Below are 26,931 nucleotides of genomic sequence, written 5' to 3'. Positions count from 1 at the left end.
TGACTGAGCTTCAATCTATGGTCCCCCCTCGCCAAACTTTCACAAGAAACACTCGTCTAGCTGTACACACTATCAATAATTTCCCCCACTCTTTATCTGTGCCTAAACCTAAACGTAGACTCCATGAACAAAGCTTCTTTCTTAGAACTGCACGCCTGTGGAATTGTCTTCCGTTTTCCTGCTTTCCGGCTGACTACAATATGGTTGTGTTCAAGTCTAACGTAAATAAGTTCTTGATGAGCCGTTCTATATAAGTTATCAAATTTACCAAATTTTCATTACTAATGATTACTATATTGTCCAATGTCTACTGTACACTCTTTAAGCCTTATCCTTGAGTGGCCTCTTGGCCTTGACAAGTGGTGATGCCTATGTAAAAAAAAACTTCCTGGTACAGACTATTTCAATTTGCATTCAATGTTATTTTTTCTAAATTCTCTCACCCATTTTGCTAATGATGTCATTTTCTTATTATTACTTACAATAGGTATTTTAAATGAGGCTATGTGGTTACTGAATCTGTCCTTGAATCGACCAGCAGTGGACCCTATATATGTTCTGGTTCTATTATTATCAATAACTTGACATTTATATAATATATTAGAAATGAGAAATTTTTCCTTCCAAAGGATATCCGTTACTATTTCTACAGTAACAAAGTGATTCATCTTCAGTATTCTGATTTGTTAAATAACTACCCTCCTTAATTTCCGTATCTATTTCACACTGTCAGAACCTTTTATAGTCTTCACTAAGTTAGTAGTTGTAGAGAATGATAACTTTACAGTAGTTCGGTTTATAATTTTCCTAGGATGGTTCCTTTAGGAAAGCTTTTATTAATAATTTGATATAATTCTTTCAGTAAATTACTTTATATGTGTGTGCTGTAGGGCGGATTAAACCATACGCAATTTCATCATCTCTTTTTCTTTTCAATTATATTTCCGATATAATTTTGTGAGGTTCTCATATTGTTTTTTTTTCGGAGTTATTATTACTAATAATATTGACTTTTTAATTTCTACGACTAGAGTTACTCATTGCCAGAGTGTGACTACTTTCCCCCTCCATCAATTCATTATGCTCATTTTTAATATATTTAATACACTTGTATCTCCTGATCCAGCTAATGCTTCCATATATATATATATATATATATATATATATATATATATATATATATATATATATATATATATATATATATATATATATAACTACTTAATTTACTCACATAAAATTAATATACGAAAGTATAGATTTATGCGTAAACTTTAAGTATTTACTTCAAAAGTGCTCAATACGTAGGTAGAGCTAATTAGTAAGTTATAAAATGTATATGGCGATTAAGCTACACTGAATATTCCGCGTTTCATCCACTCTAGGACTCTAGGCGCATAAGCCTGAAGAGTCCTAGAGTGGATTAAAAGCGGAATATTCAGTGTAGCTTAATCGCCATATACATTTTATAAGTTACTATATATATATATATATATATATATATATACATATATATATACATATATATATATATATATATATATGTGTGTGTGTGTGTGTGTGTGTGTGTGTGTGTGTATATATATATATATGACAAAAGTCTATATTCCAAATTTCAAGATGTTGACTATCTTACCGTTATTTTTAAATTCAAAGATGATGTAACAAAAAGAAAAACAGATGCAACTTCTCTATCGACCTTCGGATTTTGTAATCATGCCCATATTCCTTTATTTTCTTTTAAAATTGGTGAGTTTCATTTTCCTCTGATGAGTTAAGGGCGGAATACATGAAAAAAAATCGATATAATAATTACATAAATGATTCTGTGCTTCGAAACAGGTGCTATCAGGAATTAAGCATTTCAATACATTTAAAGAATAAACGGTAAGATGGTCAACATCTTGAAATTTGGACGATAGACTTTTGTTATTTATTTGTATATCTTCTGTAGTTACATTGAGCTTCATTAATTAAAGGATTAAGATGAATAAAAGGTGAAATATAATTGAATAAAAATATTTCCCCCATAAACACACACCCATACATATTTATGTTATATATAAATGATGGATAATTTTGTAGGAAATCTTAAGATTTTAATGCGTAGTAGAGCAAAAAACAAAAAAAAAAACAAAAACAAAAACAAAACAAAAAAAAACTTAAAAACGTAGCCCGCTCTCATTAAAACATTATTTCAATCCGAAAGGTTCTTAGCAAATGAGAAGAGTTAGTTTGGATTTAGCTTCCGTCTCGAAATATTAGTCAAATGTACGTTTTGAATTTACTAAAAATAAAAAGGAGGGAGAAAAGAAAAAGAACAAAAGGAAGAAGAGAGAAGGAACGGTAGGAGAATTTGAATATGGGGGGGGGGAGAGGAAATATATTTATTTTAATTATAAATATTAATAACTAATGTTATACCTACATACAATAGCGTTTTACGCTACCGTAATCATCGGTGTAGCAAATGACAATTACTCCTGAATCGGGAGATTCGGACCCTGTCAATGTTAACCTTTGACTTCATGGGTTAGGGCGTTACCGCTAGCCTATCGGCAATTTACACGAGAATTACAAGAAATTAAACACCTATAAATGACAATAAATATATGTGTGCATATTTGTATGTCTGTGTGTGTTTGTGTGTATAAAATTCGATGGCAATATAGGTAAGAATTGATTCAGATGTCAGTCAATATAAATGTGTGTGTGTGTGTGTGTGTGTTTAAAGGTAAATTACATGATTTTGTCTTAACTAATTTTATCCTCGTTTTTGTTGCCTTTCCTACGCAGCACAACAATGAAGTTTGTCTCCGGAATATTCGCTTGTCTGCTCGGATTTTACCTTTGCGTGACAATTTCTACCCAAATCAAACTACCCCGCCATCCAGTGGGCTTCGAGTACTCCCCGACTTCGCACACTCCCTCGTCGTCGAATATCGTAACACTGAAGGTCTTCCTGGACAATATGTGCACAGACAGTTTATATGCCTTTGAGAATCTCCTCAAGATCATGCCTAGGTACTGCAAACGTGGGGTAACTCTGACCGTCGTCCTTTTCCCTCTGCCGTTCCTCAAGAATTCATTTGAGTTTGTAAAGGTAAGAAAAAAAATCATTGTGACCTCTGTCAAGGTGTCAAAGATTTTCTTTATTTTTTACCCAAAACAGGGCATATTGCACATTGGAACGCAAAGGTCTACTATTTGTGATCGTACCTAGCAGGGGACTGCGGGAGTTAATCAGCAAGGTCACCGTTCACAATATATTTAAACTTCTTTTTCTTTTTTTTTTTTTACACAGTGATCACCACTTATCAAGGCCTGGAAGCCACTCAGGGATAAGGGTTATTGCAAGTACATTACGTTAGTGTGGAGATTTGATGGAGTGTTTACTTAAGGGGGCGTTTCATTAGGAATTTGTTAACATTAGACTTGAAGACATCCAAGTTGTAGTCCGGAGGGAAGCAGGCAGACGGAACAGAGTTCGACAGGCGTGCAGTTCTAAGAAAGAAGCCTTGTTCATGGAATCCGCGTTTTGATTTAGGCACAGATATAGAGTGGGGGAAATTTTTGACAGTGGATTCAGCTAGACGAGTGTTTTTCGTGAAAGATTGGCGAGGGGGGACCAGGGATTGGAGTTCAGACGAGCACCTGCCATGGAAATAACGATAAAACAAGGATAGGCTCGCAACGTCTCTTCTGTGGGAGAGGGGTTGCAGGGTAGAGAAAAGGGCATCCCCCACTAAACCACGAAGTCTATTTTGTACTCTGTCAAGGCAGGATAGACTGTTTTTGGCAGCTCCTGCCCAGATATGGCAACAGTATTCCATCCTTGGACGTACTTGGCTTTTATATAGATAGAGAATTGCATCAGTAGTGAGATATCTTCTGGAGCTGCATGTTTAATTTTGTTGTATCTTAATAGGACAGAAAGACTTCACCGCAATCTATATTTCTATAAAAGTGAAATTGTGTGTGTGTCTCTGTGTTTGTGTGTGTAGATTTCCCTACCAAACTACTCTGTCAATTTTCAGTCTACAGACTCGAGATTTGACATAACGGGGCATTGAAATTTGGGAAAATCTTTTTAATCGGTTTTCAGTCAGAAATTTGGCTGTCAAGGGGTCAAAGTTCTACGATTTGACCTTTGAAAATTCTACCAAACTCCTCCGCCACTTTTGGGTCTAAACGCTCGAAATTTTAGATGTAGGTAACTTGGACATGGATCAAACCTTTTAATTTGATTTGAGTACAAAACAATAAATATTAAGTCAAATTTATAAAAGAATTCGACCCCTGCAGTCTCTACCAAATTACTCAGCCAATTTTTGGTCTAAACATTTGAAATATTACATAAAGTGTTTTCAGATAGGCAGCAAGTTTTTAAATCAGTTTTTGGGCGAAAATTTGGCTGCCAAGAGATCAAAATTGAAAGAGTTGACATTTGTAGACTCTACCAAACTCCTCCGCCAATTTGGGTCTAAACATTTGAAATTTTAGATGTAGGTAACCTGGACATAAGTCAAATCTTTTAATATTTATATACATATGCACATAAAGTTATGAACAATACATAGTGCCCGAGCAAAGCCGGGTTGAACTGCTAGTCATATAAATAAAAAAAAAATGGTTAGCATACCAAACGTTTACGATACCAGTGAATACTGCAGGTGTAATTTAGGTCAATGATTATGAGTTGAAGTCATACAAACCTCATATAATTGAAGCTTTAATTTTTATTAATTCAATAGGTACACAAAAATATTTCTTGATGTTTAAAATGTGATTGCGTATTTTGATTATGTCATTCATATATTTTGATTTCTACTTATATATATATATATATATATATATATATATATATATATATATATATATATACGAGCAAACAGTTAATAAATCATGTTAAAAACACTTTGAAATGAGTTAAAAACATATTTAATCTGAAAAGGAAATACTAGATAAGTGGATAGTCTTTAATCCGCGGAGTTTCGAAGAAATACTTTCCTTCTCATCAGAGGGTAGGAATTAGCAAAATGCGGGATCGGATTTTGCATGCAAAAGTATTTGATGAAACAACACGTAAGTCAAAGATCTTACTTGAAAACAAAAAGTGAAGCAGAGGGAATATGGTGAAGAAAAAGATTACACATGAATGGATAGTCTGGTGGATTGTATATATGTATATATATATATATATATATATATATATATATATATATATATATATATATATATGCATATATATATGTGTGTGTATATATATATATATATATATATATATATATATATATATATATATATATATATAGAGAGAGAGAGAGAGAGAGAGAGAGAAATAAATTAAAAAGGAACAAACCGAGTTATGTGCTCATCAACGTTTCGTCATTATAACAAAGGAAGGCTTGTTCCTGTTTATTTTTATTTCTCTATTTTGTCAGAATACTATTTCCATTATTCTCATCATATATATATATATATATATATATATATATATATATATATATATATATATACATTTTTGTGTCTCTTGTTATTCATATTAAATCCTCTTTTTTATATTTATTTTAAAAGAAAATACAACTTTGTTATATGTGGTCGTGGAATTGCATTCATCTGCAAAAGATCTAGTTACAAAATATCTTCTATTTCCTCAAAATCTTTGGCCTTGATGGAAGGGAGACTAACACTTGCTGCTATGGTTTCAAATGATCTGAAATAACAACAAGAGGGAACATGATCCCAATATTTCTCACATGTTATATCTCCTCTCTTCGGTTTTCATATATATAAAGTAAATTTTACAGTGTATGAAGATTATTTGATACTAGAAATACTAGATACTAGAATATATATATATATATATATATATATATATACATATATATATATATATAGATACTAGAATATATATATATATATATATATATATATATATATATATATATATATATATATATATATATATATATATATATATATATATATATATATATATATATATATATATATATATATATATTCTAGTATCTATATATATATATATATGTATATATATATATATATATATATATATATATTCTAGTATCTAGTACCAAATTTACTTAAATAAATATTTAAGCTGTACATTAAATTTTCGCCAGAGAATCGCTGTCTGCTATAGGACTAAAATTAATAGGAATTACAATAGCCATTAGTGAATCAGGAGACTCGAAAAGCTTTTAATGTAAATAGAAATCAAATCAAATCTATTGACAAAAAAGTAGGAAAGTACAAGACATTTAAAAGGGCAATAAGAGGATATGCACGTCAATAGATCGTTTGAATGTTTGTCCAACATAAATCTGGATATGATACGCAACGTCACGACTTTTAGTAGTCTGTTCAATGGAGGAAAATCGCGTGTTGAGAATGTTGCCTTTGTCCCAATACATTTAGTCATTTTGTATGAACAAGATGATCCTGTGGGTGCCATCGGTTTCCCCGATATATATATCTAGTTAGAATTCTTTCTTGAAAGACATCGGGTACTTAAAGGATGGACCAAGCCAAGGTTGATAACATCCTAAGTGAAAGTCTTTATGTGGAAAGAACTGGATTTGAACTTGGCACAGTCAGGTTGTCAGTCTGTGTTGTTAACCACTCTTTTTTTTACAGAGAAATCCCAACTTATCAAAGCCAGATCAGGAGTAAAGCTTGTCAAAACATGAAGCCTCCCCAAGACGAAAGCCATTCATTTCAATTGATGCCAAATGAGGATCAGAGCGTTGATGATGTAAAGATAGAAGCTAACCACTTTTTCTTTCTGAGACGAAACGGCCCATCGCACTATTTTGCTGGCTCTCGTGAAGACGACAATTTAGCGCTGCAGTAAAAATAATTCTATATATCTATAAAAGTGAGAATGTGTGTGAGATGACATTTCTCAACCTATATACTCAACGAATTTTTGATCTACGGACTTGAAATTTGGTATATAGGGTATTCAGACCCCTAAAAACATTTTAATCGGTTTTTATCCGGAAAAAGGGCTGCTAAGGGGTCCAAATTGAAAAATTGGTACTTGCGAATCATGGAATTTTCATCTATTGCACGACTAAGTATGCGCGAAACGTTCACATTATGTGAAGAATAAGTAGGTTTGAAAACACATTTTAAAGAACGTGTCAAGTTGGTCTAATGGTTAACTCACTGTCTATAGGTGTTGATTTCGGTCTCAGCTCGAGTATTTTTTTTACTTATAGAAAGTGTACGGTTTAGAAAAAAAAAACAACAACAAAATACTCGCATACACATGTCTCTGTTTCTTTCCGTTTTTTTTTTTACATCATTTTTTAAAAAGGAATTTAACGTTACGTTCAATACCGGACAACGCCGGGTACAACTGCTAGTAAATAAATAAACTCATCAACAAATATGTTTAAATTCCGATTCACAATGTTTTATTTGACAGTTGATTTGATTGCTATAACGTGGAAAAATGTTCGGGTTATTTGTTTTGACTTGTTTATGAAAAAATAACCAATTCTATTTGGTTTTGGATGAAGGTCAGATGTGTTAATGTAAAAGTGCTCGCCGGAACGATTTCCTGTCGAAACAAAAGAATGTTTTTCAGTGATTGAAGCAAGAATTGAACAAAAGAAAATGATTGAGAGTTGGGGTCTGTGGGGAACTGTGTACTTGTGTTCACAAGGAAAAAAAAGAGAGACAGAAAAAGAGAGAAAGAGGGAGACAGAATAAGAGAATAATGATAGAGAAAAATGAGATAGAAAGAAACGGAAAGAGAAACAGAAAGAGCTCTTTGTGGAGGAATATACACACACACACACACACACACACACACACACACACACACACACACACACACACACACACACACACACATATTAATTGATCATCATTCAATCCTGGGCAATATCAGGTCACCATGCTCGTATGATGCGTATAATGGAAATAGTATTCCAACGAGAAAGAGAGATAAAAAAAGGAACAAACCATATCATACGTTCATCAACGTTTCGTCTTTATTGAATTCATCCAAAAGTCTAACAATGAAGATGAACATGACGGACATATGACTTGGTTTTTTCCTTTCTCTCTCTCTCTCTCTCTCTCTGTCTCTCTGTCTCTGTCTGTCTGTCTGTCTGTCTGTCTCTCTCTCTCTCTGTATATATATATATATATATATATATATATATATATATATATATATATATATATATATAAAGGAACAAACCGTATTATGTGTTCATCAACGTTTCTGGATGAATCTCGAAATAAAGACGAAAACGTTGATGAACACAATACGGTTTGTTCCTTTTTATTTCTCTATTTTGTCGGAATACTATTTCCATTATTTTCATAATATATATATATATATATATATATATATATATATATATATATATATATATATATATATATACTTCATTTACATAAAATTAATATACGAAAGTATAAATTTATGTGTAAACTTCAAGTATTTACTTCAACAGTGCTCAATACGTAGGTAGAGCTAGTTAGTAAATTATAAAATATACATGGCTTATGCCTGAAGAATCCTAAAGTGGATGAAACGCGGAATATTCAGTGTAGCTTAAACGCCATATATATTTTATAACTTACGATATATATATATATATATATATATATATATATATATATATATATATATATATGGAAATATATTTTATTTCCTCATAATATATACGGATCCTTATTAAGAAGCTCAATGTAATTATAGAGCAATATAATGAATAAATGACAAAAAATCTATATTCCAAAGTTTATGATGTTGACCATCTTACAATTTTATTCCGTTAATTCAGTTGACATTTACGATTCTTGACAGTATCCGTTTCGTAGCACAAAATCAACCAGCATATACCGGCAGAAATTAAACTAGGCAAGCCACGTCGTTTTCGCCCTTCTTCTGCTTTGAAATCTACCATTGGCCAACATCTAATTAAAAATCCATCTCATGCTAATGCATATAAAATGGATTATTTCAGAATATTGTACCGGGTTAACTCTCAAAATCACTTAAAGATTATGGAGTCAGTCTCAATTCCTTCACGCAATCTGTCGTTTTGCCGACAAAAAGAATTCGTAAAATCATTAGATTTGCTTGGAGATATATCTTTATCCGTCTCATACCCCCTCGACCTCAATTGTATATATATTCTATATTATTGTATATATATTCTATATTATTGTATATATATATTTTATATTATTGTATATATATTTTACACGAATTCCCATTCGCCTCTCCCCCTCTCTTTTCGTATATCATCGAGTATTTGCTGTTACGTAACAATTTAATTCGTCTTTTTGCATCTGTTGATAACCAACGATTAACTCCTGATGAGTTTGTTGGTGAAAAGGACACCCTGGGGGTTGTTCGTATATTATTTTCAAAGCGCCACACACACACACACACACACACACACACACACACACACACACACACACACACACACACACACACACACACACACACACACAGGGTGACCAAAAAACGGGCCCAAAATCTAATTAGGCACCGTTTTTAGTGTTTTGTCTGAATGAAATGAAATATATATATATATATATATATATATATATATATATATATATATATATATATATATATATATATATATATATATATGTATGTATGTGTGTGTGTGTTTTATTATTTCAACCTCGGGGATTTTTACTTAAATCATTACAAGTTGTTTCAATAGACAGGACACTAAATTATCCCACCGATCTCGTCAGACGATCTAAGCCAATATATATATACAGGGTGACAAAAAAAAAAAAAAATTAAAAAAAAACCAACGACCCCCAAATCTAATTAGGCCCCATTTCTTAGTGTTTTGTCCAAATGAAATGAATTTTGGTCATAACTAGTTTATTATATTCCAAATATCACATCAAAACACTAGGGTCTTTGGCCTTTTTTTCTCTGTTGGTTGTAAAATGCCCAGAAAAACAATTGAATGTCTTCTGTTTTTTTGGAATCACCCTGTATATATATATATATATATATATATATATATATATATATATATATATATATATATATATATATATATATATATATATATATATATATATATAAGAATTGAACAAAGGATGATTGAAAGTTGGACTATGTACGAGAGCAGTAAACTTGTGTGAACGCCAAAAAGAGAGAAAGACAGAGAATACAAGAAAGAGAAGGAAAACAGAGGGAAAGAAAAAGAGAGAAAAAAGAAATAGAAAGAAGAATGACAAATGAAAGAAACAGAGAAAGAGAGAATAGGAAGAGAAAGGGAAAAGATATAAAGAAAAAGAGAGAAAGAAAAAGAAAGGGAGAAAGAAAGAGAAAAGGAGAGTAAGAAGAAAAAAGAGAAAGAATAATGATAAAGGAGAGAGAGAGAGAGAATACCCTAAAGAAAGAGAAAGTGAGAAAGAGAGACGAATAGGATGAGAAAGAGAGAGAATAAGAAGGGAGAGAAAAAGGAGAAAGAAGAAAAGGGGAATTAGGAAGGAAAAGGTAAGAGAAAACGAGAGAGAACAAAAGAGAAATGAAAGAAATAGAAAGAAAGAGAGAGAAGAAAGAGGGAAACAAAATAGGAGAAAGAGAAACAGATAGACAGACAGAGAGAAAGAAGGAGAAAGAGAGAAAACGAGATAGAAAGAAAGAAAGAGAAAGAGAGAGAAAGCATGAAGGAGAGAAAGAGAAAGAGAGAGAGAGAGAGAGAGAGAGAGAGAGAGAGAGAGCGTGGATAAATAGGGAGACGGACTGAAGGTAAGAGAGAGAAGAACAAAAGAGAAAAAAAAACAACGCGGGAGATAAAGAATGTGAAACCAATAGAAAAAAAGGGAAAAAGAGAGACAAAGAATAAAGAGAAAAAGAAAAAGAAAAAAAGAAAAAAAGAAAGTGATTTTTTACACGTTTTTACCCATGACACATTTGTAATAACAAATTGCAAGTATTTTGATTTTTTTTCCGTAGGCGGAGGAGTCAAATAACTGTTACCCTCAGTCGTTCTCTTTCGGTGGAGGATCAGTCCTTCACGGCTGAGACAATTTTTTTATTTTTTTATTTTTGTACCTTTTCTCCACGTTAAAAAACGACCCTGGTGTCTAATTCTGTCCCGTGGGGAGGCATAGTAAATAGGTACCCTCAGTCACAAATCTCCGATTTGATTGTTATTTTAACTTCCGTTTTCGAAAAATCTTTTACAAACAATTCAACCAAGTAGACACCAACATTTGACAAATGGCTTCCAACAGAAGACATTTTTCGTTTATACGAATACAAGGGATTTTTACAATTTACAAATGAACAACAACAAAAACAAAACAAAAAACAAAACAAAAAAAAGACCCTAATTTCTTTTTGCAACGTTTCGTACGACATCCAAAAGATTTAAAACCCCCAAACTTTTTATCTATTTTTTCAAATAAGTACATAGTCTAATATGTATATTGACGTTGTCTTTGTTTTTAGATATAGTAGATTGGCAAAGTGGGTGTTTATTTGATGCCACTAAGTAGACTATCTGCCCATTCTTCATCTAAGGGATCGTAATCCCTAGAAAATCGGCGGAGAAAAGTGCAGAGTCCCCTTTCATGCGCGACACGGTATAACAGTTATGTCGATATAATACAACTGTTGATAGAGCAACCGCTCTTGGTGCTACCTAAGAGTTAGGGTTACTGTGCTACAAGTCTGAAAGCAACAGCCGAAGAAACTGTAAACCTTGTACTATAAGCCTGTCAGAACAAGATCGGCAAAGGCTAGTCGTGTAAAAGGATTTTAATACATTTTGGTGTACTAACAATTATTGAACAAATGTAAAATATGCAACTTTACACGTGTCTTCAATTTCACTTAACGATAATGAGTCTCCAAGCTTGAGCACATTTTTTATTATATTAACCAGGAAACATATATATAAAATAATTATGTTATTGTTAAAATGTTTTTGACTTTAATCAGCACTGCAGCAAAGTGTTACACAAGGTTGAAAAGTGGAGATTAGACAAGCTCCCTCAAAGGAGGGGCACTCTTACCTCAACAAAAATTGCCTGAGCACCCCCGTCGGCATCCCCAATCGGGGCGCATCAGGCGTTAAGCAATAAACTTGCTCCAACCAAAAGCCGGGTGGCAAGGCCTGGGAGGGTGGACATCCTGAGTAATACCCAAGCAACGTACAACAGTCTGACAGGTACAGGGCCGGTTCCAGGCCCCGCACCTGTTGGGCTGAGTGTCACGAACGGATCCTTGACAAGTACTTTCTCCCCGGTATCCAAGCCGCCGAAGCAACAAGGAGACCATCTCCATTTCTAATGAGGGTATGACTCCAATGATTTCAACGATCGTTTTTATAACCACAAATTATAATAATCAACCTTCAGAAGCTTCAAAAGTTATTATAAAAAATGTCGAATTTTGGATACAATCAGTCCGCCGTCGGCCTCTCTCTCAAAACGACTCAAGATCGGGACTGCATTGATTATTCGCCGCCATCTTTGTTACTAGACATTACTTAACACTCGAAATCGTGCCTGCATTGATTCTTCGCCAATTTAATTTACTGCCGCCATCTTTGTTCGACATAATGTCTCAACACTTAGCATATATATCAAATATATATAGTTGGTTTATGTATGTATACGTACATACATACACGCGCATATATATATATATATATATATATATATATATATATATATATATATATATAGGTGTAGCTTATATATACATATATATATATATAAATATATACATAGATACATACATACATACATACATACACACTCTTATATAAAAGTCATTTTGTGCGTGCGAGAGTTCCTTCCTCATAAGTTCCGAAACGGCTGTGCCTATCATTTGCAATTTTCGCACAAATGTAATTTATGTCTGGCAGTGGTTTTAGATATGTTTTGTACAGAAATTCATCCTATAAATATCGAAAATCGAAAAAAAAAAACCCGATCTAAAAATAGATAAAAAAGAAGAAATTTTTCAGGGGATTATTTTACATTACATCGGCCAAGGGAAGTACTAAAATATTAGTAAATAATTTCTTCTTTAAAAAAACAGATATATTGTCATCTGGAGATATAGATCAGTGGGAGAGCATTCGACTATAGATCGAATGATTCTCTGTTTAAGCCCGGGTGTACTTCACCATTTTATTTATTTTTTCTTAGAGTTCAGTTTACGATAAAAAAGAGGTACTATCTAAAATTGCTGCAAATCATTTCTTCGTTAGCATATTTTAATACTAAAAATTAATCAGATGTGACTTTTCCAGAGCATTCATCGTCAAGCCTAAATATCAGCTGACGTGATATTGTAAACAAACACAGTCGAAATTTGATGAACGACATTATCATTATTTATTTATTAAGTTGTTATATATAAAAGGTGAAATGCTATTGAATAAGCATATTTTTCTCATATATATATATATATATATATATATATATATATATATATATATATATAAAATGGGTTAAGAAATTCCAACGAAAGAAAGATGTATATTTAAATAAGGGGGTAGTCACCAACAATGTGTATTTTTTAACATTTTATTATTCCGTGTCTTGGTTTTTCATTGAGAATTGTTTGGATCATTGTAATAATGTTTTTAAATCATTGAAATCGTTTTTACGCGTTTCAGACGTTCTGTGAAGCATCCTCGTCAGAAATTAGTTTAAAATGTGTTGGAGATGTAAAAATGGCATTTTCGTAGTTCATTTGAAGTGTTTTCAATACCCTACTCCCTAGCACGTAGAGTCTGCACCATAGTAATAGGATACCCACTACCACTAATACAGAAAGGTATTGAACTGGCTGAAAAATTCCAATAAACCAACTAAGAACCCCAAAAGAACACAACAAAGAACAAATTTTAGCATACGTCTCTACACATAACACAAACAACCCAGAACTATTCACACAGATAACAAAAAAACCTTATCCTCCTCAATCAGAACGACAAACTAAACAACATACTTAAAACAACAAAAATAATAGAAAGCAAACGCAAACCCAAAAACTTAAAACACATCCTAACTTCCTCAAAACTCGTCCCACACACTACAAAAGGGGTTACAAAATGCAACAAACCGCGATGTGGAGTATGTGACATAATAATAGAAGGTAACACATACACATTCAAAAACCCAGCACAAACATTCAAAATAAAAAAGGATCTAAATTGCACCTGCAGAAATGTAGTATATGCACTAAGATGCACAGCATGCAACAAATCCTACATAGGCGCCACCAAAAATTTCAGCAATAGTGTGGCCTTACATAAGAGCAACATCAAAATTGCAGATAGCAGACACCTCTATGCTTCAAAACACGTACACACATGTAGTGGAAACAGCTTCAAAATAATGCCAATCTTCCAAACAGACAATTATTTTTATTTACTTACGCAGAAAAAAAAATTCATCACCAAATCCACTCCTGAACTGAACAGAGCTTAATATCAACACAAAAACATGAAATGTAAGGCACACTCGCATGCACATCCATATACATATACATATACATATACACACCCACACATAAATCACAACCGACACATTAAAAAACACACACGCGCGCGCATACAACCACACACCACAGACATAACACCCCTATCTCTAATACAACACACTGAACAATACCAACCCTACTTAATCTCGAAACCAACAACACTAGGAAACACCTAGAACCATAGTATAATATCTGTTCCAACACCTCGCTCCCTCCTCAGTCAGTGGAAGAGAACCGCCTCATGACTGAGACAATTATCATCCCTTCTATCATCCCCCTCCCATACCTATACCCCCTCCAATTGCCCCCCCTCTGGGGGACAAAATCTTCCCCACACGAGGAACCGATCCTGGGTCTGGCCATACCCACATGGGGAGACAAATAAATAGAAACATTAAAAAATCCCCTATACATATTTTTAAATACACCCCTCTATCTAAACAAACATAATATAAAGAATACCCGAAAAGACTGAAACGAAAAATCACAATACTAAAATACAAGAATCCAAAAAATAAATATCAAAATAGAATGAAAGCACCCCTACCCTTATTTCAGAAGAGCTGGTCCCCCCCTCCTCACACATACACATTAGTAACGATCTTGTATCACAGTCACCTTCCTAGGGAAGCAAATAATCTCATAATACTATAAAACAGTACACACGTTCTCAAACCAATAAAAGAAAACACACACACACACAGACACACGCACCCTACCCTAAAGGAAAAGCGGAAAAACACAAGCAGAAAGAGAGAGTGAGAGAGAGAGAAACACAACACGAGAGTGACTACAGCCGAGGTGACTCGACAAGCCCAATAAAAGAGTAATAAAAATTGAACATGCCAATGAATAATAGACACTTTCACGCCTCCACCCCTTGGAAACACTTCAAATGAACTACGAAAATGCCATTTTTACATCTCCAACACATTTGAACATAATTTCTGACGAGGACGCTTCACAGACCGTCTGAAACGCGTAAAAACGATTTCAATGATTTAAAAACATTATTACAATGATCCAAACAATTCTCAATGAAAAACCAAGACACGGAATAATAAAATAATGTTAAAAAATACACATTGTTGGTGACTACCCCCTTATATATATATATATATATATATATATATATATATATATATATATATATATATATACATACAGTAAATTATAAAAATATATATGCCAATTAAGCTAGACAGAATATTCCACGTTGGTTACCTCGTTACTTTATATACGGACATGCTATTGAATTTTTAGTTAGCCAATCAGCATCCTAGTTTCTACCGTGCCCATTCTAATTAGCCAATGAGCGGGCACTTTCAGAACAAAGGTACAGTTGACCTTAGGTTCACCTCTTCGTTTGTGTGTGCTTTACATGGGGGGAGTAGATATCAAAGTAAGCTGACCTGTTTTCAAGCTAGGTGTAGCTTAATTGCCATGTATATTTTTATAACTTACTAACTAGCTCTACCTATGCATTGAGCACTGTTGAAGTAAATACTGAAAATTTACACATAAAATAATATTTTCATATATCAATTTATGTGATATAATTAAGTAGTCATATATATATATATAAATATATATATATATATATATATATATATATATAAATATATATATATATATATATATATATATATATATATATATATATATATTAGTGATAGGACAATTCTAAAATTTTTCCCAATTTATATATTTCACTTGTTTAAAGCTAAAAACCAATACATATTTAACACTTTATCTTTAGTAGTAGCAATAGAAAATGAAGTTTTCAACAAAAATAAACCAAATAATAAGCAATTACAAGAATCGTTTTTGGCATCGGAAAGGAAGCCTAATTTTCACTGATTATGATACAAATTCCCATACCTTAAAAGTTCCGATTTTTTCGATTCCCGATCTCGATTCCGATTAATCGACTTAACAATAATATATATATATATATATATATATATATATATATATATATATATATATATATATATATATATATATATATGTTAAATAAAAATTACAATTAAATTTACCAAAATGATCCAAGATGGTAAAATTAAAACATATAATAAATATTAAAGAATTAATATTTATAAAGTTATCTCAGCCAGATGTTAAAGCTCAATAGAACCAAATAGGAGATAGAGCTTATAATACGAGCAAACGGTTAATAAAACATGTTAAAAAATACTTTGAAATGAGTTAAAAACATATTTAATATGAAAAGAAAACACTAGATAAGTAAAAAAGGTGAAAAGGAAGGGTTGTAAATTTGGGTTGAATTTCGGGGTATCAAAACCAAAGCAAAATATGATGAAAGTAAAAATAAAATAGATAAATCCCATAATTTATTATACCATACCTGTTCACACTGAAGCACTTATCACAATATTCTGTGGATCTATATTAAAAAACCTTGTTAAACTTTGTGACATATTTCCATTCTATGGAGGTCAGGCGCGAACGAACACCCCATAATTTTATTATACCATATTTGTTCAAACTGAAACATAATTATCTAAGTATACTAACGCAGATAGATATGAAAAGTCTTTATTAAAGTTTGTGCCTATTTCCATTCTATGAAGGCCAGGCGCGAACGCAGACCCCACAATTTTATTATACCATCCCTATTTAAGTTAAAACATACTTATCAAAATATTATTATGTACATCTATATCAAAAACACTTGTAAAGGTTTTTTTTTTAATTTTTAAATTTTTTATTTCCATACTTTGTGGACCAGGCGCGAACGCAGACCCCACAATTTTAATAAACTACCATTCTGCCAGATCAAACATACCCATTCCTGTGTCTCGATACATCTTTTATCATTATATATAATCAGTTTTTTTAATAGTCAACCATATAGGAGCCTATTCGTGTCCACACACACACACACTCACACACACACACACACAGAGGGAGGGAGAGAGAGAGAGAGAGAGAGAGAGAGAGAGAGAGAGAGAGAGAGAGAGAGAGAGAAATTCAGCTTTATATTATATATATATATATATATATATATATATAAAATTTCAGATGTTCAAAAGTTGGGACTAATTAATGAAAACAACGAGGTTGTTACAAAGTGCTCAATAACAAGAGCAAAATATATATACATATATGTGTATTCGTGTGTGTGTGTGTGTGTGTATATTCTTATATGTATATATATATGTGTGTGCGGTTATGTGTGCACGTATATATGTATGTGTATATTTTGTGCGTATGTATGTATATAGATGTATCTCTCGGTATGAATATGTCTGCATTAGTCTATTAATGTTCCATCCTCCGTCATAGTACAATTCTGTTTTTCTTCTCTGTTACCCTACCCCTACCTAACTAACCGACACGCGACTCATTATGTCAACGAACACATTTGCAAACTTCTTTTCCTGACATGTGAAAATCAGTTTATAAACAGACCCCCCCCATACCGACCCTCCTATACAATCCACAGTTCCAGTAAAATTATGGCCCACTTTAATCGTTTCATATTTATACCCAACTGTTAAACTATTTTTGAATAATTTTCTAAAAAGTTGAAATGCGGTTTCTCCATTTTTATCTTCTTCTTTAGGGAGCTCGCAACTTTTTATAGTTTTCTTTTTTGAAGAGCTCCCTTTTACCCTTTTTTTCAAAATTTTCCTTTTTTCACATTTTTCTTTGTGGTGTCGATGGGTTCGGAGTCGCCTAAGAAAGTCTCATTGACTGAAACAGATGGCTGTTTGTAGCGACCATATGTAGACGTTTACCTCAAATAATATATATATATATATATATATATATATATATATATATATATATATATATATATATATATATATATATATGCATGTGTGTGTGTGTGTGTGTGTGCGTGTGTGTGTGTTTCTCAAATCTTTTTCCCGTCATTCGATATTTTTTAAGGCTTAAACCTTGAAGACGTTGTTTCTCCAACTTTTCCGCTTCGTCTTGGTAGAATTTTTCTTGTTGTTTTAGAAATTCAATCAAACCGATTCTGAAGTCCGCCATTGTTTTTTTTTCACGTTTGAATCCTTGAATTTGCTGTTAGTTTGTAATAAATTCGAATCCTTCTGTTTTTTTTTTTTTTACATAAGAGTCACCACTTATCAAGGCCCGGAGGCCACTCGAGGGTAAGGGTAAATAAGTGTACAGAGGTGAAAGGGACAATATCTTAGTAATTGTTAGTAGTGAAAATTTGGTAAATTCGATTACTTAAGGGGACGGTCCATCAATAATTTGTTTACGTTGAACTTGAAGACGACCAAATTGTAGTCAGCTGGAAAGCAGGCAAACAGAAGAGAGTTCCACATGCAGGCGATTCTATGAAAGAAGCTTTGTTCATGGAATCTACATTTGGGCTTAGGCACAGATATATGCGAAATCTGCATGAATTAAAAAATATTTAAGCGTATTTTCCGACAGAGCTACGCCGGGCGTCCCTGTTTGCTTAGATAAATACTTTTACAGTTTTAACAAAAGAAGTACAATAATATCAGGGGGCTCCATCTGTTGCCACTATTGTGTCATAATAAATTCGAATCTTCGTCGCCAATTTTTATAAGTTCGTAATAAATTCGAATACTCATCGCCAATCTGTATAAGTTCGTAATAAGTTCGAATCTTCGTCACCAATCTGTATAAGTTCGTAATAAATTCGAATCTTTGTCGCCAATCTCTATAGATTCGTAATAAATTCGAATCCTTGTCGCCAATCTGTATAAATTCGTAATAAATTCGAATCTTCGTCGCCAATCTGTATAAGTTCGTAATAAATTCGAATCCTTGTCGCCAATCTGTATAAAATCGTAATAAATTCGAATCTTCGTCGCCAATCTGTATAAGTTCGTAATAAATTCGAATCCTAGTCGCCAATCTGTATAAGTTCTTTAAAAATTCAAATTCTCGTCGCCAATCTGTATAAATTCATAATAAATTCGAATCTTTGGCACCAATCTGTATAAGTTCGTAATAAATTCTAATCTTTGTCGCCATTCTGTATAAATTCATAATAAATTCGAATCTTCGCTCCAATCTGTATAAGTTCGTAATAAATTCGAATCTTCGTCGCCTATTTGTATAAATTCGTAATAAATTCGCCACTGTCGCCACTCTGTATAGGTTCGTAATAAATTCTAATCTTTGTCGCCATTCTGTATAAATTCATAATAAATTCGAATCTTCGCTCCAATCTGTATAAGTTCGTAATAAATTCTAATCTTTGTCGCCATTCTGTATAAATTCAAAATAAATTCTAATCTTTGTCGCCATTCTGTATAAATTCATAATAAATTCGAATCTTCGCTCCAATCTGTATAAGTTCGTAATAAATTCTAATCTTTGTCGCCATTCTGTATAAATTCAAAATAAATTCTAATCTTTGTCGCCATTCTGTATAAATTCATAATAAATTCGAATCTTCGGTCCAATCTGTATAAGTTCGTAATAAATTCGAATCTTCGTCGCCTATTTGTATAAATTCGTAATAAATTCGCCACTGTCGCCACTCTGTATAGGTTCGTAATAAATTTGAATCTTTGTCGACAATCTGTATAAATTCATGATAAATTTGAATCCTAGTCGCCAATCTGTATAAATTCGTAATAAATTCAAATCTTCGTCGTCAATCTGTATTAATTCGTAATAAATTCAAATCTTCGTCGTCAATCTGTATTAATTCGTAATAAATTAAAATCTTCGTCGCCAACCTGTTATATCGCATAAAAAGAGAACGTAAAACAGAGGTAAGGTAGATAAGTAGTGAAACAAGAAGACATATTTAGAACAGTAGGTGTTAGTTACATGTCTATGTTAATCGAATACGCACTCTCCTGCGCACTTTTTTTTATGCCTCCAGTTGTCATATGATACGAGCCATGTCACAACAATTTTAACAAAGTTCAATTTCTGTACAAATTGGATCCCGTTCCTTTGTTTTCTTTCTATAAAATCCACTTTTAACTTTTCATTATGTTTTTAAAAGCTATAATTTATTATTGACAGCCTGAATGTGCGACGTATTTTACTTATATTACAAGCATGACGTTGCTTAAACAGTGAACAGGTATGAGTTTGCTTTTTATGAAGGTCAGGACGACACACACTCTTGAACTTGTACAAAAGGCGAGGGCGAATTGAGACATTTGAAAATTTTTGACTAGTTGTTGGTCAAATTTGACTTAAAAAGACTTGTTTGGTCAAATTTGACTTAAAAAGACTTGTTTGGTCAAATTTGACTTAAAAAACTTGTTTGGTCAAATTTGACTTTAAAAAAACTTGTTTGGTCAAATTTGACTTAAAAAACTTGTTTGGTCAAATTTGACTTAAAAAACTTGTTTGGTCAAATTTGGCTTAAAAAACTTGTTTGGTCAAATTTGGCTTAAAAAAACTTGTTTGGTCAAATTTGGCTTAAAAAACTTGTTTGGTCAAATTTGACTTTAAAAAAAACTTGTTTGGTCAAATTGGACTTAAAAAACTTGTTTGGTCAAATTTGACTTTAAAAAAACTTGTTTGGTCAAATTTGACTTAAAAAACTTGTTTGGTCAAATTTGGCTTAAAAAACTTGTTTGGTCAAATTTGACTTAAAAAACTTGTTTGGTCAAATTTGACTTAAAAAAACTTGTTTGGTCAAATTTGACTTAAAAAACTTGTTTGGTCAAATTTGGCTTAAAAAAACTTGTTTGGTCAAATTTGACTTAAAAAAACTTGTTTGGTCAAATTTGGCTTAAAAAAACTTGTTTGGTCAAATTTGGCTTAAAAAAACTTGTTTGGTCAAATTTGGCTTAAAAAAACTTGTTTGGTCAAATTTGGCTTAAAAAAACTTGTTTGGTCAAATTTGGCTTAAAAAACTTAATTTTTGCATATTTTATTCTAGATACGCGTTACATATCTCTCATTTAAAAATTTGTTTTTTGTTGTTCAACAAAAGATGAAATAAAAAAAAAAACAGATAATGGCAATTGATTGAAAAAATAATAGAATATAATTATTGATTTATGAAAATTTTTAATACATTAGCTATTTATATCCGGCGTTGCCTGGGATTTTTTAAAAACTTTCATTTAATTTGGCCTGTTTTTTTCACATAGGAGTCACCACTTATCAAGTCCCAAAGACCACTCGGGGACAAGGGTTAAAGAGTGTACAGTAGTCAATTTGACAATATAGTAATCGTTACTAATGGATATTCAGTAAATTCATTAACAAGTGGAACGGCTCACCAAGAACTTGTTTACGTTGGACTTGAAGACAGCCATATTGTAGTCAGGTGGAAAGCAGGAAAACGGAAGAAGAGTTATACAGGTGTGTAGTTCTAAAAAAGAAACTTTGTTCATGGAATCTACGTTTAGGTTTAGGCACAGATAAAGAATGGGGGATTATTGATAGTGTTTTCAACTAGACGAGTGTTTATCGTGAAAGTTTGGCAAGAGGGAGACCATAGATTGAAGCTCAGACGAGCACTTGCCATGAAAATAACGATAAAGCAGAGCCAGACTCGCAACATCTCTTCTGTGAGAAAGAGGTTGCAGGGAAGAGAAAAAGGGCATTCCCTACTAGGTTACGAAGTGTATTTTGAACTCAATGCAGGATAAGTCCTTTCTAGCAGCTCCTGCTCAAATGTGGCAATAGTACTCCATCTTTGGATGGACTTGGTTCTTATATAGGTAAAAGAATTGCATCAGCAGTGAGATATCTACTGGATCGATAGAAGAATCCCACCATTTGTCCAACGACCTTGGCAACGAATTTAATGTATGAGCTCCATTTTAGATCAAGAGTAAAGGTCAAACCCAGAAGCTTGTTAAAACATGAAGCCTCCTCAAGACGAGAGCCATTCATTTCAATTGATGCCAGGTGGGGATCAGAGCGTTGATAATGTAAAGATAGAAGCTTGGTTTTTGTTGTGATAATAATATCCAAGGTGAAAGCAGTTATCTGTATAATCCAAATAATACGAATTTTCAATCTTTATGCAAAAGATCCCGAAACAAAATTATCTATCTATCTATCTATCTATCTATCTATCTATCTATCTATCTATCTATCTATCTATCTACCTTACTCTACTCTACTACTATATAAAAGGAACGTTGTATGTGTGCGTAAGTGTGTGAGTGTGAGTGTGTGCGTGTGAATGAGTGTGAGTGTGTGTGCGTGCGAATGAGTGTGAGTGTGTGTGTGTGAATGAGTGTGAGTGTGAGTGTGTGTGTGTGAATGAGTGTGTGTGTGTGTGAGTTCGTTCCTTATGAACTCGAAAACTGATGGCCGATTTTTATGAAATTTCACACAAAGTACTTTATGTCTTTGGCAATGTTCTCAGATAGTTTTTTTTTGTATCGGAATGTCTTCGATAAGTATCGGTAATCAATAATCAAGTTAATCCGATAAAAGAAGGAACAGGCGATTTTAACAAAAGTTAACGCTTTACACAAACTAACATCACAAGTGCATTTAAAAAGTTTTATTACCGCACAAGCAGACAGTCCCGGCATATAAAATAAAGAGTAAGTGATTTAATATCACAGGGACGCGTTCGAAATGAATGTTTCTATTTAAAGCACATTGCACCATGATACTTGACTTTTTCATTTTAAACTTAAATTCAAGCCATTATCACCGCACAAGTAGTAAGGCCAGGCATATAGAATCAACAGTAGGATTTTGATATGACAGGGGCACATTCGAAACGTTTTTGTTAAGAGCACAATTGAAGCATGATACTTGATTTTTGCATTTTAATCTTTGGTACTCATGCACTTATTGATCCGTGCTGAAATAACAGCGTTATAATTTAAAAAGCCATTCTTAACATTGGGAGGGGAGGATGTTTTGTATCTATTCTGTACTTTAAGCTTACAATTGAATAAAAAACCATCATAAAACTTTCATTAAACTTGGAAATACGATTTAAAAAATAGCGCGGATCAGTAAGTGCATTAGCACCTAAACTTTAATTTGAACTATTATATATAAAAAATAATTTTATATAATCAACAGTAGGTTCTCTACAGTGCAATGTAGACTACAATGCAGGGAGGCATGTGAAGCTTCCTTCCGGTGTACCACGATGGGTCCCCAACTAGATCAGGCATTTAATCGATTTGATTAAAAAAATTAGCAATTTCACGGATTTCGATGACAATAAAAATATAGACATGTGAAACATTCGTCTTCCTGTTAGTATTTAATAACCTGAATGCTACATTTAATAATTGTATAATTGTTACACCAAAAACTTATAAAAAATTATTGTTGTTAAAGCAATATTGATTTAATTTTTATTTATAAAATAGTTGAATGCAAAATTACTGAAATGTTTCTCTTTACTATGCTTTTTTTCAAATAATTGTGAACTATATAACTTGATTCCGTATAAATAAAACAGTAGATGTATGTATGTATGTATGTGTGTGCGTTTGTGAAAATATTTAACCGATAAACGCTTAAACTACTGGTCATATAACATTGAAAATAACAGAAAACAGTATTCATACGCCAAGGATAATTTATAGCGAGTAAAATCTTTGTTTGGATGGATGAATAACGTGTACGGAAATATGTCGGCAAGTTGAAACGCAAAATGTTTTTTTTTTACTTGTCGACATATTTCTATTAGCTTTACGCATGCGCAAATTATTTTATTAGATTTGAAAACGACAGTGTTATAGGCAGCTGGGAAGCAGTCCCGCGATATTATGTTCCACAGACGGACACTAATAGCACCCAAGTCATATAATTTTTTTTTTTTTAGTTTTAATCTCACTACTATATATCAGTTTCAATATAATAATCGATAGAACATTGTCTCTGTAATAATAAATATGTAATCTGCATGAATTAAAATGTCATATTTAAAACGTATCATTCGATCGGGCGTTTGCGATTTGTGTTATCTGTGATTTTGACATACGTCTTCATGACTTCTGATATCGAAAATATGTATTCGGACTTACGTTCTCATCTTATTTTCGCAACGTTTCGCCCCTTCTTTCGAACATCTGCTGCACACACATTCCTACCTTTTGTGCAGATCGATGGCGGATCTAGGGCACTTTTTTTTTTTGTAATTATCAAATTACGTTGTCAGAACTGTGTGATCGAATTTGACTTTTAAAAATGATCCTTGTTGCATATTTTATTCTTAAGTAAATCATTATTTATTATCTGTCAATTATGTAACCATTTTTCCCCCTCTTAAAACAAAAGATTATAATATGAAAAACGAGAAAATTACAATTGACTGGAGAAATAAAAAGACCAACGAATATTTTAACTATCAACTGGCTGTTTATATCCGGCGAACGAAACGGTATCTCTATGCGGGGTTAACCGGCTTCCTCCAAGGGAGGAAGTTCTATAGGAGTATTAAATTAACAAGCGGTCCCCAGTCGCTTGTATATACCCGTTAGGGGAGATGACGGCGTTAGGTTTTTGCAACTCTTGCAGGGAGGTGTCGACGTCCTCCTACGTACAGAACCTGGAATTCCCAAATGGTCACCCATCTGGTACTGACCAGGCTCAAGAACTGGTATGTCAACATGATTATGCGTATTCGTAGCCCGGGAGTTTATTTAGATAAATAAATTAATTATTTTTTCTCACTAGAGTTTTTGTTTTATTTTTACTAAATTGTTTTTAATATGTATTTTTGGATAATTTCTTTTACAAATTATTTCTAATACGTATTTTTTAGACAATATATATATTTTTAGATTATTTTGCCTATGTATTTTTGTACAATTTTTTTTACAAATTATTTTTAATATGCAGTTTTTGGAAAATATTTTTTTACAAATTGTATTTTTTTTTAACAATATATACTTACAAATTATTTTAAATACGATATATTTTTTTGACAATATTTATTTACAAATTACTTTTAATGTGTATTTTTATGACAATATATTTTTAAAAATTATTTTTAAGTATTTAAGGTATTTTGTGAACAATATTTTTTACAAATTATCTTTAATATATTTTTTTTTAATTACATTTTCACCCCAAACAAGGCACATTGCCACTTTGGTGTAGGGGGCTACTATCAGGGGAAACATCTACTGGGGTACTATGTAGGGATTAGGGCAGCGAGATGTTGGTTCACGTTGCACTTGAACTTATGCATGTCAGTACAGTTGGGGAAGCAGTGACCTGGAATGGAATTCTGGGGAAGAAACTACTGGAGTAGAAAGATCTTTTACATCTAGGGATCTCTACAGTGTGGGGTGGGATTTTGCTCACGTCGTCGGGGCACAAGTGCTTGCAGTTCATCAGAGCATTCACCATTATAATACTTGTAAAACAGGCAGAGGGATGCAACGTTTCGACGATGGGACAGAGGCTGAAGCTTAGATGCCAGTTTAGGGCCTATCAGATTTGCGACTCTCTTTTGAACCCTGTCAAGGAGCGAGAGACTAGTAACCGATGCACCAGCCCAAATATGACAACAATACTCCATACATGGGCGAATAGTGGCCTTATAGAGGTACAGGATACTTTCGGGTGTTAGAAGTTTTCTAGCACGGTAGAGAGAGAGCCCACCTTCCTCGCAGCGGCCCTGGCAATGCGCTCGATGTAAGTGTTCCAACTCATGTTTCCTGTGAACGTTAGGCCAAGGAGCTTGAGAGACGTACTCTCAGATAAAGAGTCGTTGGCCATTGCTATAGGTGGTAGAGAAGGTTTCTTGTAATTATTGAATGAAACCAGTTTTGTCTTGGCGGCATTGAACGTGACCATCCATTTTTGTCCCCATTCCACTACTGATTGGAGGTCATTCTCTAGTGCTTCTGCCATTACTTTAGATATATGTTCATTTGTTTTCCTGTCGTGCCTGTTATAGAGTGTGGTGTCATCAGCATATATACCCATCTCAGAGGCAATTTTGTCGGGGAGGTCATTTATGAATATCAGGAACAGCAGAGGTCCAAGGATAGATCCCTGGGGCACCCCCGCATTTATATCATATTGTTTAGATGTACGACCGTCGAGGACAACCTGGATTTTTCTCTTATCTAAGAAGGATTTAATTATGTTAAGTATTCTACCAGTGATACCGTATGATCTAATCTTCCTGAGGAGACCCTCATGCCATACCCTGTCAAAAGCCTTAGATATATCTAGAGCTACCGCTCTGCCCTCCCCCGCTTTGTCCAGTGAATGGTATATGCGTTCAGAGATTACAGTGAGGATGTCTGCCGTGGAACGGGCTTGTCTAAATCCATATTGTTGGTCGGTCAGAAGTTTAGCATCTGTAAGGTGCTGGACTAGAGCATGGTTAATTAAGGTCTCAAATATTTTGGCAAAAAGTGTGAGGAGGCTAATAGGGCGATAATTTAATGGGTCAGTTCTGTTGGACAATATATTTTTACAAATAATCTGTAATA

General features: G+C 33.0%; 1 protein-coding gene across 1 annotated transcript in view; it reads left to right on the top strand.

The window, feature by feature from the left end:
• The window catches only part of LOC145261028 (uncharacterized), a 77,881-nt gene that overhangs the window by 8,333 nt on the left and 42,617 nt on the right, over positions 1–26,931 (top strand). Inside the window, exon 2 of the mRNA XM_080119157.1 lies at positions 2,797–3,103. Within this exon, the coding sequence (XP_079975283.1) occupies positions 2,804–3,103 (300 nt within the window). The 5' untranslated portion in view covers positions 2,797–2,803. The remainder of the gene's footprint in view (positions 1–2,796; positions 3,104–26,931) is intronic.

This window comes from Euprymna scolopes, chromosome 37 (genome assembly GCF_053919585.1).
Source record: "Euprymna scolopes isolate OS-2025 chromosome 37, ASM5391958v1, whole genome shotgun sequence".
Lineage (NCBI taxonomy): Eukaryota > Metazoa > Mollusca > Cephalopoda > Sepiida > Sepiolidae > Euprymna > Euprymna scolopes.
This window is presented reverse-complemented; position numbering and strand designations above follow the sequence as displayed.